Here is an 18,672-nt window from a genome sequence, read left to right as displayed (position 1 = left end):
CATATAATACATTTAAGTTAATAGCACAGACAGTATATTTAAGGCCTTATTTTCCCAGCCTCCCGCTCCAGGCCAGCCGGTGTCCCCCCTGCTAAAGCAGTGCGCTTCTGTCCTGGAAACGGTGGTAAAGACGGCTCCTGGTCTACAACAAGCTGTGTTTCTGATCGCAAAGGTGAAATATTTGTCAGGTATGTCAAAAACTTCTTATATCCTTATCTATCTATAGTGTCTGTCTGACTATCTTCATAACAAGCAACACTGGAAAACCGAAAAATAGTTTCGTAAGAGAAAAGTAGTTCGCATGTAATTTGGCTTTTACTGTGTGCATGTAAGACACACGCGTATACAATAGGGTCTAGATTACGAATTGAAATAATTGTTGTTTATATTTCTTAACAGATTTCTGTTAGGAAGGGGTGCATCTTCTGTGGCAGAGTAGCTATGCAGAACTGATCTGTAAAGACTGGTACAGATGTGCCCTCATACACCTAGCCTCAATATGCCATGCGGTGCGAGACACCTGGTGCGACCGAGCCTCCTGGTCCCAATGCGACTCTGCGTGCGCCGAGCGTCTTTTTTGAAAAAAAATACACTTGACAACCCGCTTCACAAGACTGCAGTGATTCATTTGAAATGCGACACTTGTACATCTGTGTGCGTCTGAAGCTGCCCACACACATAGCGATATTTTACCCGATCTGGCCGATTCCGACACGGAACGACCGATCGTGTAAAATATGGCCAAATCCTCAGTAAATCGTGAGTCCCCACTCATGATCATGATGCGATGTGCAACCAGCTGGGACACGCATCGTATCGTCAGATCTGCCGTGCAGTAGGGCAGATCTGACAATCTAGGAGGCGATGCACTGTGAAAGTCTGGCAGCAGGAGAGATCGTATGACAATTGGACACCAAATCGTGTGCAGATCGTATGCAGAGCTGCCGGAAAGAGTTTCAAGGGAAATCGTACACATCGGCTGATCGTGTGCAGATCGCCATGTGTGTGGCCAGCATGAGGGTCTGATTCAGCAAGAAACGCAAGTGTGCGCACGCACTCAGCCACTGCGAATATATGCTAATCAATGCATAGGCATGGCAACCACAGCATAACATGCAGAAGCCCAGCACTACACAATGCCGCCCATTTCCCTTTACTGAAAGCCTGAGTAGTCCGCAAGACAGCGAAAACCTCGAGAACCATACGCCCAATAGAGGTTGACCTGATCTCGTGCAGGATTTTGGCCATTTCCTACGTTCGAGTCATCTGGCTGCGTATGCCGCCACGCTGCCTTAATTATGCACGCCCCTATAACGGCATCCCAACATACAGGCACACCTGCATTTGCCCGACCACCCCTCATCAACACCCACAAATGGCACTTCCTGTCAATCAATATCGGAAGGGTCTGTGTACACTGCGTGTAGTCTGTGTACCCTTACCCGATCACACTGGCTAGTTTGTGCATGCACAGTGCGATGCATACTCATGCACAGTGCAAAAACATCGGCCGAGTGCGTGCATACGTTCTCTCACTTGCGTTCCATGCTGAATCAGGCCCTGAGTGTGTATACGAAGCACAATGGAATTTAGTATGACAAAGAGGGGTGTTTGGCGGGACTGCAGCAGGAGTGTACGAGGACACATCTGTAAACTGGTATACAGTTTTCCAGCCACTGATATCAATACAGATTAATAAACTGAATATCTTATTGTTTTGGCCTATATTCGATTCCATAAGCATACAGAAAAATGTGGCTTCAGTTGCGAGAGGCCGTGCTCTTTACAGGTCTCCTGTTAAATGTTGATGCAACAATGAATATTGTATTTTGTTTCATACTTTATATATGAAAATTTACATTTTCATATATGAAATAAAATCCACTAGTGATTGTTTAACTTCTTTTTTTGCCTTCTTTTATCAGGTGATGTCGAAGCAGCTCATAGTAGCCTGCAACATTGTCTGGAACATAATCCTTCGTGTGCTGATGCTCATCTTTTGATGGCTCAAGTTTATTTGTCCCAAGACAATATAAAACTGTGTTCTCAGTCATTGGAGCTCTGTTTGAGTTACAGCTTTGAGGTGAGTTAAGACAAAATCACATCAACCGAGGACACTGAAATAATGAAAGGATTAGAGAGAGGTACCAGCCATTCTCTAATGACGAAGTACAGGTTCCCAATCCCTCCTCTTTGCAGGGAGTTGTTGGATATGCTGGGCTTTCTTTCCCCATCTCTTAGCTGCCCCCTTATTATTTTATGTCACTTTATTTTGAAGTGGTAAAAAGTGTACAATGAAAAAAAAAAATCCTCTGTAGGAAACGATCAGAATGGGCCTGATTTGGAGGTGGATGCGATGCCGATGTTTGTGGCATTGGTCGATTATTTTTGTACTGTGCATGAGTCAAGTTTCATTACAGATGGCGGTCGCAGTGAAGACTTGGTTGCAGAGCGATTGACACTCATGGAGCATTTGTGGGAGGTAACGGGATGGCGACTCAAACGCAGCCGTGTTGCAACCATTTCGGGGGCGTGTCTGTGCCTGTGACTGCATATTTGTTTGCGGTGGTTAGGGCTTTGGCGGCCTACTTACAACTGACATTCTGAGTGACCATAGTGTTTACCAGAATATCGATGCTGAGACCGATGGTGAATCTGTGGGCCAGATTCAGACCCGCTCGCTAGATGCGTTCGCACGCAGCCAAGGTATGCATATTCCGAGATCGCACGGCAAGGTATTAGCACGCCCACTATGTCTTGGCGAGCGATCGCGGTGTCTATTTAGACGGCCACCAGCCTGTCTTAAGACGCCCACTTTCCTACGTCATCTCCAGGAAGTGTATGTAACAATCAGTAACATCGGACCCATATGCAGCACTTGTGGCTGACCATGCCCTACCGCAAGCACTGCGAGTGCTTCAGTGTGTAAATCAACCATGTGATGAGTACTAGGATGCTGCGTCTTAATTATGCACGCCTCTGAAACGGCGTTACGACGCTCAGACACGCCGCGTTCGCACCATCACACCCCCGTTTTCATCGGCCATCCCCTGTCACCACCCATAAATGGGTTTTCCTGTCACTCATTCTAGCGAGTTCACTATGCGCAGCGAGCGAATGCTTCCCGATCGCATAGACTAGTTTGCGCACACGCGCAATGCGACTTATACACATGCGCAGATTGCAAACATCAGCAGGCTAGTGAGCGGGTCTGAATCGGGCCCTGTGTATGCAAGTGGTGGACCTATACAAACCCTAGAGGCTGCAACATTTGCATATTTTCCCACAACCGATGCGCATGGGATTGCAGCCGCGACACGATTTGCGTCCACCTCTTAATCAGGCCCAATATCACTATTGACTATTGTGCCTGTTCCAGAGTTGTAAGCAGACCCCATGGTTTACGTACAACTTCAATGTTTTTTTGGATCTGCGCATATGCAGAATGTGTACTGCGCATGTGCAGATCAGTGTCTGCGACAACAGTCACGGTGCCCACTAAGCCGCAGCACGATTTACATACTGTGGTGTTTGGGGGCAGGGATAGGGCAGCGATGGGCTGCGTTCTTGAAAACGGGGGCTTTGGTCCCGTTTTCATGGCATGCCAAGGCGACGGTCTGCATCTTCTGATGCTGGATTTCCACGCCACTGTAACAGGATTACATCGGACATCCTAAGTAACCCGAGGGTTACTCAGGTATCCGATGGTCACGCAAGTGATCCGATGCTGCATCTCTGGACGCAGCAGCGGATCACATCTGGTGCCTACTGCCAGCTTTTGCATATTGTAGCAGCTGTGCTGCAAGGTACATCTCTGAGTCAGACCTATTATCCATGTCACATCAGCAATGGTATGGTGGGAAAGAGGATTGGAGAAGGAGGGGGGACATAGAGTGTAGTCTGCTCTTAGCCGTCGTTCCAAGTACAACGTGATAAACTTTATTTTTGAACCAAACAGCTGAGAATATAACAGAGTCATTATAGTCCTGTTATGTATCAGATAGTTGCCCACACATGTGTAAATCTATCCGCTTTATTATGTAGATAATACATTCTTTTACATATGTGCAAAAAACCATATTGTATTGAGAAGTGATGATATGGAATGAGGATAAGGGTGCTTCCATGGAGTACTACCCTATTTTTTTGTATAGTTAAATAAGAACTACACCCTAAAGCCATATTCCACTCCCCTGTTCCCAAACTAGAAGAACCACAAGGGTCTCATGCCGGGAACATGCTGATTTCATTACGCCACCCTTGCCGGCACCTGTATTGGAAACTTCTCTAGGTACCGGAATCTACTGGAGTATAGAGAGCAGGGTTGCTTAATGGACGTATATGACTCTAGTGTTGAGTTCTTTGTAATATAAGGGCAGATGTATTAAGCTCTGGAAAGCGATGAAGTGGAGAGTGATAAACGACCAATCAGCTCATAGCTGCCATTTTTCAAACACAGCCTGTAACATGACAGTAGGGAGCTGAGTGGTTGGTCGTTTATTACGCTCCACTTTATCGCTTTCCAGAGCTTCATACATCTGCCCCTAGCCTCTTGAAAGGCATCAAACTATAAACTGTTCCAGAAAAAGAACTGTTTTACTGATCGCAAAACCATTATAATTAGTCCTAATATGGATAAAATGTTCTTTTTTTATCGTTACAGATACGTGAGTATCCGTTATACAACCTTCTAAAAGCCCAGACCCAGAAACGAATGGGAGAAATTCAGGAGGCTATTAAAACGCTACAAATAGCAATGAGCTTGCCGGGAATGAGAAAAGGCATTAGCACTTTAAAATCAAAAGGAAAAAAAATAGAAATCAGTGCAAGTGACAGAGTCTCCATTTTCCTGGAGCTTGTTGATGCTCACCGAATGAATGGAGAGCAGGTAAAGAAAGATCTGCTTTTATGGTTAAAATATATTGTTATGTATAATAGTATGTACTGCTAAACAGCACTACTAATTTTCAATGCTAATACAAATGCAGTATAGACAGATGACATAAGGTTAACACATTTATTTAAGAAAAGGTCTGTACACACCGATGTACTTTTCTAATGGGTAAATAGGAGGGTGTTATGGTGATGACGCAGATGGGAGAAACAGGTAACACGGGAAAAGGATTTGTGGAAGCGAGTTCTAAAAGGAATAAACACAATAGGAAAAAAATGTCAGAGGAGAACAACTTTTATAAAATTGACCAGTAAAAAAAACTGATGATAATCTAAAAATAAGATATGAAAATTAAAATTTCAATAAAAAAATCAAAATGGGGACCCAACGTCTCATTAGTTAACCAATGTAAAATAGTCTGTGCATACTCAACATAATGTTATAAATCAAGCGAAACCTTCTTGTGCTGACAGGTGATGACTCTAGCCCCACGACTCTGCGGTAGCCGGGATCCAGATAGTGGGTCAGTTTAAGTTCAATGCAGTTCGCTTGCAGAGGCCCTTACAGATGTAATGCGAGGCCACTCAGGTGCAAGTCTTCGGGACTCTGCTAGTGCCGACGGTGTCAGTTTGGTTTGTAACCCAGCTGTCACTGCGGCATATCGGTCTCCGAGAAGTACAGTGGGTATGCCGGATGACCCGGGGACCTGCTGGTCCGTACTATGGGCACAGCGGGATCACCGCCATAACCCTAGGTACCTCAGTGTTCACCTGGAGCCATGCTGCAATTACGCCAGGTCAGTGGCTGTATTCGCCTGATGGACGGGCTCATGGCAGGATGGCCGGTCTATTCAGGTGGTTGTATAATATGGTCAATGGCAGTTGCTCTGTGTTGCTCCGGGGTGGTCTTACTTCCCTCCAGTGGTTCTGCCCCACTTTTAGTTAGCACAGGGGGACTGGCAGTGATGTCTAGTAGAGTGTGTACTCAACGCGTTTCGGCCGTTAGTGGCGACCTTTCTCAAGGATTGTGCGTATATCTTCAGATATATCGGCTATGCTGCATAGCCAATGCGATATGTCTGTGAACAACGACGTTCATGTTCACAGACATATTGCTGGTACACACCCGCCAACGCCGTTCAATTGAACGGCCAATATATTGGCCAGTGTGTACCCAGCATCACAGAGCTCCTTGATCCTAGATTCTTCCACACCCCAAACTTATAAAATAAATATCAGCTCAAGAATATATTAGGCCATAACAAAGTGGTTATATATTTTTATGTTCGGTGTTAGAGGACAGAACATTGTATTTCCTGGAATTGTCCACAGTTACATGATGCGCCTGATAAAAATGTAAAAGCAGGGTTGTCTTATGTCTTAAGATGGGGGGGCCATGTGCAGCGGGGTCCCTCATTGTGCAGCAGGGTCCCTCCTCCCTTACCTGTGGCAGCAGTAAGTTTGGCTGTGCTGAACCCCCCCTTATGGAGAATAAATTAACCTAAAGTTCTATATTTTAGCAAAATGTATTATATACCATCAAACGCTATGTACTGTATAGAAAGTAAAGCAAATTCTACTTCTGCTGACTGATATAGTAATCATTAGATTTTACTGAATACTGTGGCCTATGTTTCCAGCAAATTTGTTAAACTTAGTCTTATTGAACAAAAATCCTTTACCCTTTTGTTGTTCTATTTTACATATATCTAAAGCATGAAGCTGCAAAAGTATTACAAGATGCTCTTAATGAATTCACGGGGACTCCAGAAGAACTGCGTCTAATGATTGCGAATGCTGAACTTGCTCTGGCTCATGGGGATGTGGAACAAGCCTTATCAATGCTCAGAAACATCTCTCCGGAGCAGCCATACTTTCTTCATGCTAAGGAGAAAATGGCTGACATTTATCTCCAGCACAGGAAAGATAAGATGCTCTATGTCGGCTGCTACAGGTGACAAATATGGAACTTTAATTTTACAAACCTTTTATGCCTCATTTCTTTGTCTGTACTGTAGGAAGTTTTCTGATTAAATAGGGTTACTATATACAAAACCTGTGGGTTATTGTGAGTAGAGTACATAGAACCCTAACCTGCTATTATATGTAGAGTGACTTTATCCTTATACTCCTCTATTATAGGGTATGCCTATCATTTAGTATATTATCTTTATAATGTTTGACTCCACATGACCTGTTCCCTTTTACAGCATTGGATATATTACCTTTGGATATATTACCTACTATAGCTGGAGTTGGGAATACATGATATTTCTGTAATTTGCACCCCAAGACCCAGTTACTGTTATATCAGTATTAATGGGATGCTGTATTTGTTCGCCTGACATTTAGGGCAGCTCTATCCTGGACAGCTGCTCCTTTTCTTTGACTAAGGTTCTAATTAAATCACATCTTCTCAAGCATGGATATCCTTAAAACCTGGGCTGTGAAAGCGGAGTATGGGAACCTCTACTTCTCTGTATGTAGGTAGCCTTTTGCTATTCTGAGCTGTGTGATACATTGTGTTTTTTTTAATTGAGTATTTTTATTGAAAATATTAAAGGTATAATGCATAACTAAAAAAAAAAAAACATTTTCAAACAGAACAAAAACAAAGATTCAAGAGCCAATAATGTAAGAACAATAAAAGTGAATAGTGCAACAAAGTAATCACAAAGTTAACATGTCTATATTTAAGTGAGAAAGTGTGTGAGTGTGTGTGTGTCTGTTTGTCCTGTATGCATGGCCACAGTTTTGTACCTAGCTCCACCAGATGTGGCATGGTGGTGTAGTTTGACCAGGATTAGGTTTTTGCCTAGGTTTGAACTTCATCAGGGACACACACTGTCACACAATCCCATAAAACCGGGACAACCTTAAATTACACAGGTTCTGGGGCTGAGAGTCACAGTGCTTGGTAGGCTCCTGAGCAGCTCAGCACTCAATACATTCAGACTGTGGCAGACAGCGTAATCAATCCACAATCTTTGATCCTGGCCAAGCTTAGCATAGGAAATTTACAAACAGCAGTGGAGTTTGATCGCAGCCACACAGTGCCACTGTGGGCGGGACCCCTTCTGTCCAAGAACAGGACTCCAGTCCCGGCATTCCCCCCCTGATGGCAGCCCTGCTAGACATGATCTTCAATGTTGGTCTGCAGAGCAATTTCAGAGGGTGATTCAGCTGCGGACTCAGTGACAGATCAAGCAGATTCCCACACGCAGTCTGGCAGCAGACTGTCAGTGATAGTCTGCTGCCGCTTCCAGGCGAGGAGGGGGCAGCAACTGCCTTCGTTTCCCAAAATCGAGGCGTGTCCCCGCCATTGTGGGGTAGTGGAGAGGTTTACTCATCTGCGCCCATCTTGTGTGACCCCATGGTCACTCAGCCGGCCGAAGGGATCGCAGATGATCCGTTGCTGCAATTTTGGACACAGCTACAGCAGCTGCTAACATGCTAGAGATAATTAATGAGCGCCCAGAACAAATGAATTACAGAACTAGGCTCTCAGTATTTATCACCTCCCACACAACAATTGAATCGCTCCCATTGTGTTTTACATATTGGCTAGATACATTGTGTTTTACATATTGGCTAGATACATTGTGTTTTACATATTGGCTAGATACATTGTGTTTTACATATTAGCTAGATACATTGTGTTTTACATATTGGCTAGATACATTGTGTTTTACATATTAGCTAGATACATTGTGTTTTACATATTAGCTAGATACATTGTGTTTTACATATTGGCTAGATACATTGTGTTTTACATATTAGCTAGATACATTGTGTTTTACATATTGGCTAGATACATTGTGTTTTACATATTGGCTAGATACATTGTGTTTTACATATTGGCTAGATACATTGTGTTTTACATATTGGCTAGATACATTGTGTTTTACATATTGGCTAGATACATTGTGTTTTACATATTGGCTAGATACATTGTGTTTTACATATTGGCTAGATACATTGTGTTTTACATATTGGCTAGATACATTGTGTTTTACATATTGGCTAGATACATTGTGTTTTACATATTGGCTAGATACATTGTGTTTTACATATTGGCTAGATACATTGTGTTTTACATATTGGCTAGATACATTGTGTTTTACATATTGGCTAGATACATTGTGTTTTACATATTGGCTAGATACATTGTGTTTTACATATTGGCTAGATACATTGTGTTTTACATATTGGCTAGATACATTGTGTTTTACATATTGGCTAGATACATTGTGTTTTACATATTGGCTAGATACATTGTGTTTTACATATTGGCTAGATACTTTGTGTTTTACATATTGGCTAGATACTTTGTGTTTTACATATTGGCTAGATACATTGTGTTTTACATATTGGCTAGATACATTGTGTTTTACATATTAGCTAGGTAGATGGAGTATTGTTCAAAAAACTATATCATAGATACGGGATGAACTGTGAACAGGTACATGTCATTATCCAGGTTGACCTTGCTACAGATGTGTCCTCTTACACTATTGCTGCAGTCGTGCCAAACAGCCCTTCTCGGTGTGCCAGGTCCCGTACGACTTTGCTTGCACCGAGCATCTTTTTCACCCAAAAATATGTCTTAGTCACACGGGAGTGCTGTTTTAAACATTTTTATGAAAAATGTGTTACTTGTGAATATTACATTAATTCCAAAAATGGTGATATTTCCAATCCACTAAAACTACCCTCACCAAGGTCACATATTAACTCTTCTCTACTAAATCCAGGGGCCATATCTCAATGCTAATTCTTTTCAACCTTATTTGGCATCCACTGATCCCCCTACATCCTCCTACAAACACTCTGCTCAATCGTCCATTTTAATAAAGAGCACTTGTGGTTCACCTCCTTATGTCTCTCTACAGATGTCTCTACCTCCCTTCTTCTACCCCTTCCAGTCAGTGTCCCCCAGATTCTAACCTTGGTCGCCTTCTTTTCACCCTATAAATCTTTTCCCTTGGTGAGCTTATACACCTTTCTTCCCCTGACTTCTCCCCCTCTGTCCTCTCCCATAATACCAGCTGTCTATTAGCCATTTCCTATTGGATGACTTTGCACTATCCTAAACTTAATGAGCTTGATTCAGAGTTAGGAGCAAGTACAAGATAAAACCGTGTTGCACTGCAGGTAGGGCAAATAGAATTATTGCTGGGATGCACTACAGGGAGATCAGGATGTGTAAAAACAAACATGACCAATATTTGATTGCTACATACAAAAACAGCCAGTATACTCCCTGCATGCAAAAACATAAATGCATTGGTTTGTCCCAAGAACAAATTGCTCCTTTTTAAAGAAATAAAAATTGCGCCTAACTATTATGCAGGGTCATTCTCTCTAAAGCTGAAGTCATTGTCATTAAACCCGCCAAGGTTCCCTCTCCACAGCTTTCTTCCTCTTCATACATCTATACTTTCTGTTGCCCGTGTATGTCATCCTAGTTTCTGCCATATCTATCATCCATGCTTTCAGTCCTTTCCCCAATCTCGCCACATTCGCCTCCACAGAATTTCCAGGATCAGACCATTTTGGCCCGTGCTGCTTGTTTGGGTATTGTGACTGCTGATGCAGCATAGTTTACAAGCCTTGTAGTTCATGCTCTGCAATGTTTTGTACTTTTTTTCTTGTTCACATTAATACTGTTTCTGTTTCTGTACTCTGTAAGGCGTGCGGGACACTTGTGGTGTCATAAATAAAGGATAATACTATTCTCTACTTAATTGTGTATCTTGCAGGTTTTAGTTATGTACTGTATATATGTAGCGCTGTAAACTTGTCTGCAAATGTCTAGTACTTCCGTACGTTTATCGTATGCCTTATCCCGTTTGTATGGCGCTACATAACCCCTGTGGTGCTATATAACTTAAATGATGACAACCATTATAAATACAACCCTTTAATAATTGTTAAACGATTCTGTCACTTTCCTGACAGCAGATGAATTCATGTTTGTATCTATTTTTCAGGGATCTGTTGGAGAAAGTGCCCAGTCCTCATACATATCTCCTACTTGGGGACGCGTACATGAATATTCAGGAGGTAAGGTGTAGGACCGCAGGGCACAGTAATATGCACTGAGCCTGTAGATGTATCACTACCGATTACAAACGCTATTTGGGGAGTATTATGAAACCTTTGAACAGATAATTGAACAAAATGTGATTTAGCCCAAACTAGACAATGAGACGTTGACTGTAATTTTAGAAAATACCAGAATTTGATTGTTTACTATGGGTTGCTGCCCTCTCCTATGACTAGAATGATTGCGTTTGTGGGAGGTAAGGGAGAGTGGCGGCAAAGAACACAGGCGCGTCGCAACGCTTTTCAGGGCTTGTCACAGTCTATGCTTGCGATTTCATACGCAATGAAAGCGACTCCAGCGTCTGGGATCCTGCGGCCATTCTGAGTAGACATAGGGTTATTCAGCACTGCGATAATCAAATGATCTGCTTGGATTTGCAAAGCCGCAGGTGGGCGTTTCAATGCATTCCTCTGCGTCTGCGACATTTGCATATTCTCACACAGCAGCTGCGTGCGGGATTGCAGCTGCGATAGCATTAGCGCACATCGCTGAATCGATCCCAATGTTTCTCCTTCCATGCAACTGAAATCCAAACAGCGCCATATTTAAATACTTGTGCTACTCTTTCCAGCTACAGTACTTTGTGATTCAGGATTACTGTTCATCATCCCCCCTGTTGTCAGTGCTGTTTTGCTGTCCTACTGAATTATATTTGCGGCTGCTGTATTGATCCCTCTGCCAGTCACCACTTTCTGGAGTCATTGATTACTGGAGGAAGTGTAATGTGACACCATCCCCCTGCACTTCCTCCTGCAGTCTCTGTGCTAGCAGTGTGGTGACATACTGCATGGGAATAGCTATAGGAGAGATAGATAGAATACTTCATCTTTCACCCTGGCTACCTCTATTTACTAGGTCAGAGAAAGTATTAGCATTTGCGCGAACACTGCTTTTATTTTTTGGTAACATGGCCTACATTAGGGTAGTGGCCTAAAATGTCCTGATTTTTTAAAACAGGATTTTAGTAGGTATGCTCTAACATACAGGTAGTGCAGTCCTCAAAACACCCTTAACCACTTGCCTGGCGTGGTCACATCTTTTGCGACCACGCCTGGCTGGGCTTTCCCTGACATAATCGTAAGTGACGCGACCACCCTTAACCACTTGCCTGGCGTGGTCACATCTTTTGCGACCACGCCTGGCTGGGCTTTCCCTGACATAATCGTAAATGACGCGACCAGTCAGAAAAACCCACCGGGCTGTAGCCGGAAGATAATCTTCCAGGCCCCCTTTTCACCCGCGGCTCTGAACCCAGTGTGTCCTGAGTACTGGCAACAGTGAGCAAGCAACCTGATGTCACTCCCCAACCCGACGGCTGCATAACAGTCGAGACTGCATTGTAAAGAGAGCAGCTGGGACTCACAATTGCTGCTGGTTCTTGTCTAGTGTGTCCCGACCACTGAGGCTAGCATTGATTGGGCAGCCCAGCGGCACCCCCATCCGTTGGCTGTAGAAATGAGTAGTCAATGTGAGGATATGTTAATTATGGAGTGCGCTGCCAGTGTGTACCTGGTGGCTGCAGAGAAAAGCAGCTGCTGGGGAAATGTGAATACATCAGTGCGCTGACCTCATGTGTAAACCCGACAGCTACAGAGAGGTGCAGCAGCACGGGACTTATAAACATAGCAGAACTTCAGCCCCCCAGGTGTGCCCAGTTCAACAAAGAGAATAGATTTTTGGTTGGTTGTATAGGAAAATCGATAATTTTTTTGGGGGGTGGTGGGAATGTATGAATTCCCTATTTGTATCATTGAACCTTTATACTGAATCCCTTTATTCTATTATGGCGATCTCGTATCTATCAAAACTATGGATACGGGGCCTCCAATTAGGGATGATATGCTATATACTAAACAGCACAGGTTTTCAAACTCAGGCCCTGATTCAGAGCCGGACGCTCTGACAGAGCGCTCGCTCTGAATCAGGGCCGTCCTTCTCTTTTTTTAGAGCGGCCTCCTGGCCGCTCGTATATCTGTGGGTGACCACCCGCAGCTATAGCGAGTGGCCAGGAAGATGGTCACGATGGTCAAGACCATCCGGGTCTCGCGCATGCGCACGACGGAGCCGGGTCCGTTGTGCGCATGTGCACTGGGCCAACATCGACCGGCTTGCAAGCGCTCAGCGCTCGCGAGCGGGTCTGAATCAGGCCCTCAGTCCTCAGGACCCCAAACAGTGCATGTTTTCCAGGTCTCTTCACAAAATCACAAGTAAAATACTTAGCTCCACCTGTGGATCTTTTAAATGTGTCAGTGAGTAATGAACACACCTGTGCACCTGCTGGTTGACCTAAATAATGTGAACTGTGTGTGGTCCTGAGGACTGAGTTTGAGAACCACTGCTTTACAGTATACTAGGGCTGGGCACTGTCCATCGATGGTGTACAAACCATCAATGTTCTATGACTGATGGCATGTGGTTTTGCCATCGCTGACGGGCACAGATGCTGCTCCATCAGTGGCAGCCCCTGATGTTAAGGAACAATTTTCAATCTGCACAGGACTCAACCATCGATAGTTAATTTAGCAATTGTTTTTTCAATGGTTGTTTATAACCATTGACCATCAGTGGTACAGCCGTCCGGTGGCCATCACTACATTACACCATAAGCATTGCTATTTTTATGGTATAGGTATTGTTAATAAAAAATTAAGTGTTTTTTTTTTTTTTAAATAAATTTGTGTTGGATAAGTTATAAATATATGTTCTTAACCTAATTTAATCATAAACAAACGACTATTTCTGAGCTTTTTTGGAAAACATTTTAGCCGACTAACAGAGGGATTTATCGTACTAATTAATTCACCTGTGCTCAAGCGTGGATATGCTTAAAACTTGGATTGTTAGGGCACCTTGAGGCCCGAAATTGGGGACATCTGATGTAGTGTGAAAGTGTACACGTTAATGAAAATGGGCCTGATGCAGCAAGGATCGCAGTAGCAAAGAAGCAATCAGACGATTAATTCACATTGCGTATGCATCGCAGTGCGTGAACTAGCAATTGCGATGGGAAATGTGGTTGCAGAGACTACGCAGACCCAGAGCACAGTGATTGACAGGAAGTGCCGTTTGTGGGTGGTGACTGGGGGGTGGTCGGGCGAACACAGGCATGCCAGTGCGTTGCAATGCCGTTGCAGGGGCGTAAATTATCCACTACAATAACATACACAGCCTGAGGCCTCATAGCGTGTGCTGAAGTTAGCAGTTCCTGAGTAAGGTCTGACCTGCCTTAACTGTGCGTATGGGTCCGATGTTACCAATTATTTCGCTACATATGTTGCCCAAGTATACGGATTTGTGTAAGGGGAAATGGGCATCCTTATGGTAAGCTGTGATCACAATGCAGTTGCAAACATTTGCATTTCACCGCTAATATTTGCAACGGCGGTGTGTGGGTTCTAGCAGAATAGCGATCCTTGCTGAATCAAGCCCAATATTTTTATCCTCCTCACATAAAAAAAAAAAATGTACAGTGTGTATGTATGTGTATATATATATATATATATATATATAGAAAAACATGTAGAGGGGCACTCTCAATTCCAGTGCAGTAATGCCGGGGTGCCTTCCTTAAAGTAATGTAGAAAAGCAAGGTCTGTCAAAAACAGCAACAGGCGGCACTCCACGGACTTTGTAAATGAAAGAAAGTGACTTTATTCACCAACGTTTCAAGACCAATGAGGCCTTGTCATCAGGGTGTGAAAAAATATATATAATATATTTACAAGTTGCATAAATCAAGTATAGAACAAATCTCACTGCTTAATATTTATTTTGTCTTAACCCTGCTATGGAATGTACAAATTTTATCTGGATTTCATTTAATTTGCTTTGCTTTAAAAAGCCTGAAAAAGCCATTGAGATCTATGAACAGGCACTGAAGAAGAACCCTAAAGATGGAGCACTGGCCAGTAAGATTGGAAAAGCCATGATCAAGACCCATAGCTATGCCAAGGTGTGTTCCTGTTACTGCAGTTTCCGCTGAAACATTGAGTTAGATGTATAAATATGAAGTGTTTTTTTATGGGTTTTTCTAGGCAATCAGTTACTATGAAACTGCCCTGAAAAGTGGTCAGCAGAACTTCCTCCATTACGACTTGGCAGAACTATTACTAAAACTGAAGCAGTATGAGAAAGCAGAGAAAGTGCTACAACAGGCACTAGATCATGAGACAGGTACTTTTATTTATATAGGAAAACTATTATCAGAATGCAATTTTGTAATATGTTGTGTAAATTATATATAAATGAGCTCTGTTGCTTACTGCATTTGAAGGACAGCACATTGGCCCTCATTCAGAGCCGTTCGCTATTTGCGTTCGTTTGTTCAAAAACAAGGGGTGGCTATGCAAATGATCCGTTCGCACATTGCAGTCTGTTCACACCTCTAAGTCTGAACGAGCGAGCAAAACATACGCTCGTTTATTTGATAAAAACGCCCCCTGGCCGCTCGCACCATACGTCATGTCCGCTATTTATTAGATTAATCGAGTACATCGAACAGGATATGAACTGCTCGCTATTCTTGTGGTTGGTTTTTTCAACCGCTATTTTGCGAGCAGTTCTGAGTTAAAAAAAACCCAGTGATGTGGTCATTGACACTGCTGTATTAATTATGCACACCCATAAAATGCCCGTTTTGACCTTTAAGCATGCCTGCGATCGGATCTCCACTCCCCGTTTTCAAGCACCTTCCCATGTTACCACCCACATACGCCTCATTCTGTCACTCAAAATAGCAGGCACTCGCTATATTGCGTACAAATGATTTTCGGCCGCACTGACTGGTTCGCGCATGCGTACTAAAAACCGTACGCATGCGCAGATGTGCGAACATCGCTCGGAACGAGCGTACTGCCGCTAGCGAGTGGCTCTGAATGAGGGCCATTGTTCTATATTTAATACTTTGTTATGTTGCATCTTGTATTTAGTATTTTGGCCTCTATCCTGTAAACAGAGGTTTAGGGGGCCTATGCACTAATAATCATGGGGAAAATTAAGGATCTGTTTCGTGGCAGATATTTTCATTTTTAGGTACCAAAGGAAACTCTTAGGGACCGTGGTTGTGGGTTGTAGTAACCACTGTCCCTGCGAGTTACATCTCCGGCATCTTGTAGAAGCCATTTACAATTGGGAAAGACTTCTCCGGGGGAAGCTGACACTGCTCATGCGCACAGTGTCAGCGTCCGCCGATGGCCAGAAGCTGCTGGAGAGAGATCAGAATGTCTCTCTTGCTCATAAGTCTCCATAGGCTTAAAGCCGTTTACACCTTCTGAAGATGGTGTAAAGGGGTGTCAAACTCGTGGCCATCCAGTTGCTTTGGGACTACATATCCCAGCATGCTCTGCCACAGTTTTAACATGCCCTAATAGCACAACTCTGGCAGTGCATGCTGGGATGTGTAGTTCCACTGCAGCTAGATGGCCACGAGTTTGACACCACAACTAGCTAAATCAACTAGCTTTGCTTTTTGGAGCTTGGTTCATAGGGCTGAGATTGTGGTCTCCATTGTTAATAATGGGGTCTGCGGTCTGCAGTGCAAATTAGCACTATGTTGGAGATTTCTGTGAAATCTGCTGCATTGTACTATTAGTACATAGCAACAATTCATAAAATTATGCAGAAACTGCAGTTTCTACATAATTTTCTGAACAAAAAGCTTGATAAATAAGCTCCTTAGTCTTAACCAAAGTTCTTAATGACAGAGCAGCAACAGTGACATCTACTGTTAAAAAAAAAAAAATACTGAATTTCCCAATCACCAATTTAGCTACTGTTATGAGCCAGAAAGCACAGACCCCTCAATGGTTCGGTATGAATGTCTGGATCTGAAGGGGCCTCATTCAGTGCATCTACTTAATGACTACTGTTTAGCATTCAGGATTTGGCATTAAAATACAAAGATTCCATGTAATCGTGTAAAATAGGTACAGCTATTAAGTTAGAGATGTGTTCTCACACAGCTAGCCTCAATACGCCACGCAGCGTGACTTGCCTGGCGGGAGTGAGCTGCAGGTCCCTTGCAACTTTGCTAGCGTTGGCCATTTTTCTTGCCGAAAATGCGTCTAATACCTCTTTTCCACCACATGGTTCCAACCCTGGTCAGACCCATTTACACTGCACCTTCGATCTGGGTTACTCCCAGGTCAGCCCTGTTCACACTGAACTCAGGTCTGCCCTGCTAAACCTGTGAGGTCATAAAAAGTGGGAGGTGAATGCTCCACAACCACCAATCAGCTCATTTTAGGCATGACCCAGGTCAGATAACACTGGTTGCACCGTTTACACTGCACCATTACCCGGGTCCATCCTGGGTCCAACCCTGGTAGCTACCTGGGTTGGATTGCTGGGTTACTTGACCTGGGTTATTTTACAGGGACCCTTTTACAGTGAGCTGCGACCCGGGTAGACCCAGCAAAAACCCAGGTTTTTGCTCTGGTGTAAAAGGGGTATAAGTCGTATAGGACACACCAGCAGACTGTGCTGATTAACTTGACATGCAACACTTGTATATCTGTGTGCACCTGAGTCTGTATGTGAACCACAACGGAACTTGGAATGAAAACAGCTGCTGCCGCTACATTGTAGCACTTCATATACAGCTTCAGGGACTCAATCGCACACAGACACAAAAAAGACACCCAGCGCTAGCAAAGACTCACAGGACCTGGCACGTCGAGAGGGGCTTTTTACAGCGACTGCAGCAAAGAAGTATAAGGGCACATCTGTAGGAGTCTTTTGTTTCTTAGTCTTGGATAATCTGACTTTTAATTATGTCACCTTGGCGTTGTTTTTTTTTTTTTGCAGTCAATGAACTATCTCCTCTAATGGACGACAGCCGTTATCATGTTCTACTGTCAAGGATTTACAGTAAGATGGAAAAGATAGAAGAAGCTATTGTTTCATTACAGAAGGTATTGATCATTTTGTCTTCTTATAATTTTCCAGGGTTTTTAAAAAGTTTTCCTTTTTTCATAGCAATTTAATAATGACTATCTTGTTTGCGGCTGTCCATGAAACAGAATTTATTCTGCACATTACTTTGCACAGGTAGAAAGTGATGCTAGATTTGTGTATAATTCCCCCCACAGTCCTTTCATGCAGTTACATTTCTGTTCTCTCTAACATTAGCTACAAAAAACAAGTTTTCATCTTCAAGCGTATGTACTTGAGGATTTAATTTTTTCCGTGCTGTTTAAAGCCGTGAAATATTAAACAGTAATTTAAATTCCAGAGTTTTCATAGCTTTCTACAGTTCAAATTAATGGTCTTTTTTCTTTGAAGTTGAGAGTAATAGAGATTTATTGCTTGTCTAGTCAGGTTTTTTTTAAATCCTGCATTGTTTTTTGGAATTACTCATAAGGAACACCTATTTCCACAGTAGTAAAAAAAAAAAAATAAGCTTTCATAGCTTTCTACAATTCAAATGAACTGGGCTATGAACTGTAGAAATCACTGCTGATTGCTACAGATGTGTCCACATACATCCTTGCGTGTTAAACACCTTTCTAGTGGCACCATGCCGTGGCATGACTCTAATCAGGGGCGTCTTAAGAGAGGAGGGGGCCCGTGTGCATTCCCCGTGCCAGGCACCCTCCTCTCCCCCCGGTGGCCGGCAGCCCATTGACGCGGCTGGCCGGCCACAGCGGAGTCAGTAAACTGGGCAATGGAGT

At 43.3% G+C, this 18,672-nt stretch overlaps 1 protein-coding gene across 3 annotated transcripts in view; it reads left to right on the top strand.

Moving 5' to 3' along the window:
* TTC21B (tetratricopeptide repeat domain 21B) overlaps window positions 1-18,672 on the top strand; it is a 135,731-nt gene that overhangs the window by 68,645 nt on the left and 48,414 nt on the right. For all 3 annotated transcript variants that reach the window (XR_015878803.1, XR_015878804.1, XM_088474837.1), the window contains exons 12-19: window positions 59-188; window positions 1,926-2,083; window positions 4,664-4,888; window positions 6,609-6,847; window positions 10,887-10,959; window positions 14,844-14,954; window positions 15,037-15,175; window positions 17,807-17,913. Coding sequence is in view for 1 of the 3 variants with exons in the window: in XM_088474837.1 (XP_088330963.1) it covers window positions 59-188; window positions 1,926-2,083; window positions 4,664-4,888; window positions 6,609-6,847; window positions 10,887-10,959; window positions 14,844-14,954; window positions 15,037-15,175; window positions 17,807-17,913 (1,182 nt within the window). In the remaining 2 variants the exon portion in view is untranslated. The remainder of the gene's footprint in view (window positions 1-58; window positions 189-1,925; window positions 2,084-4,663; window positions 4,889-6,608; window positions 6,848-10,886; window positions 10,960-14,843; window positions 14,955-15,036; window positions 15,176-17,806; window positions 17,914-18,672) is intronic.

This window comes from Taudactylus pleione, unplaced genomic scaffold (genome assembly GCF_031769625.1).
Source record: "Taudactylus pleione unplaced genomic scaffold, aTauple2 ptg000156l, whole genome shotgun sequence".
Taxonomy (NCBI): Eukaryota; Metazoa; Chordata; class Amphibia; order Anura; family Myobatrachidae; genus Taudactylus; species Taudactylus pleione.
The sequence above is the reverse complement of the archived record's forward strand: the minus strand, read 5'-3'. Positions and strand labels throughout refer to the sequence as shown.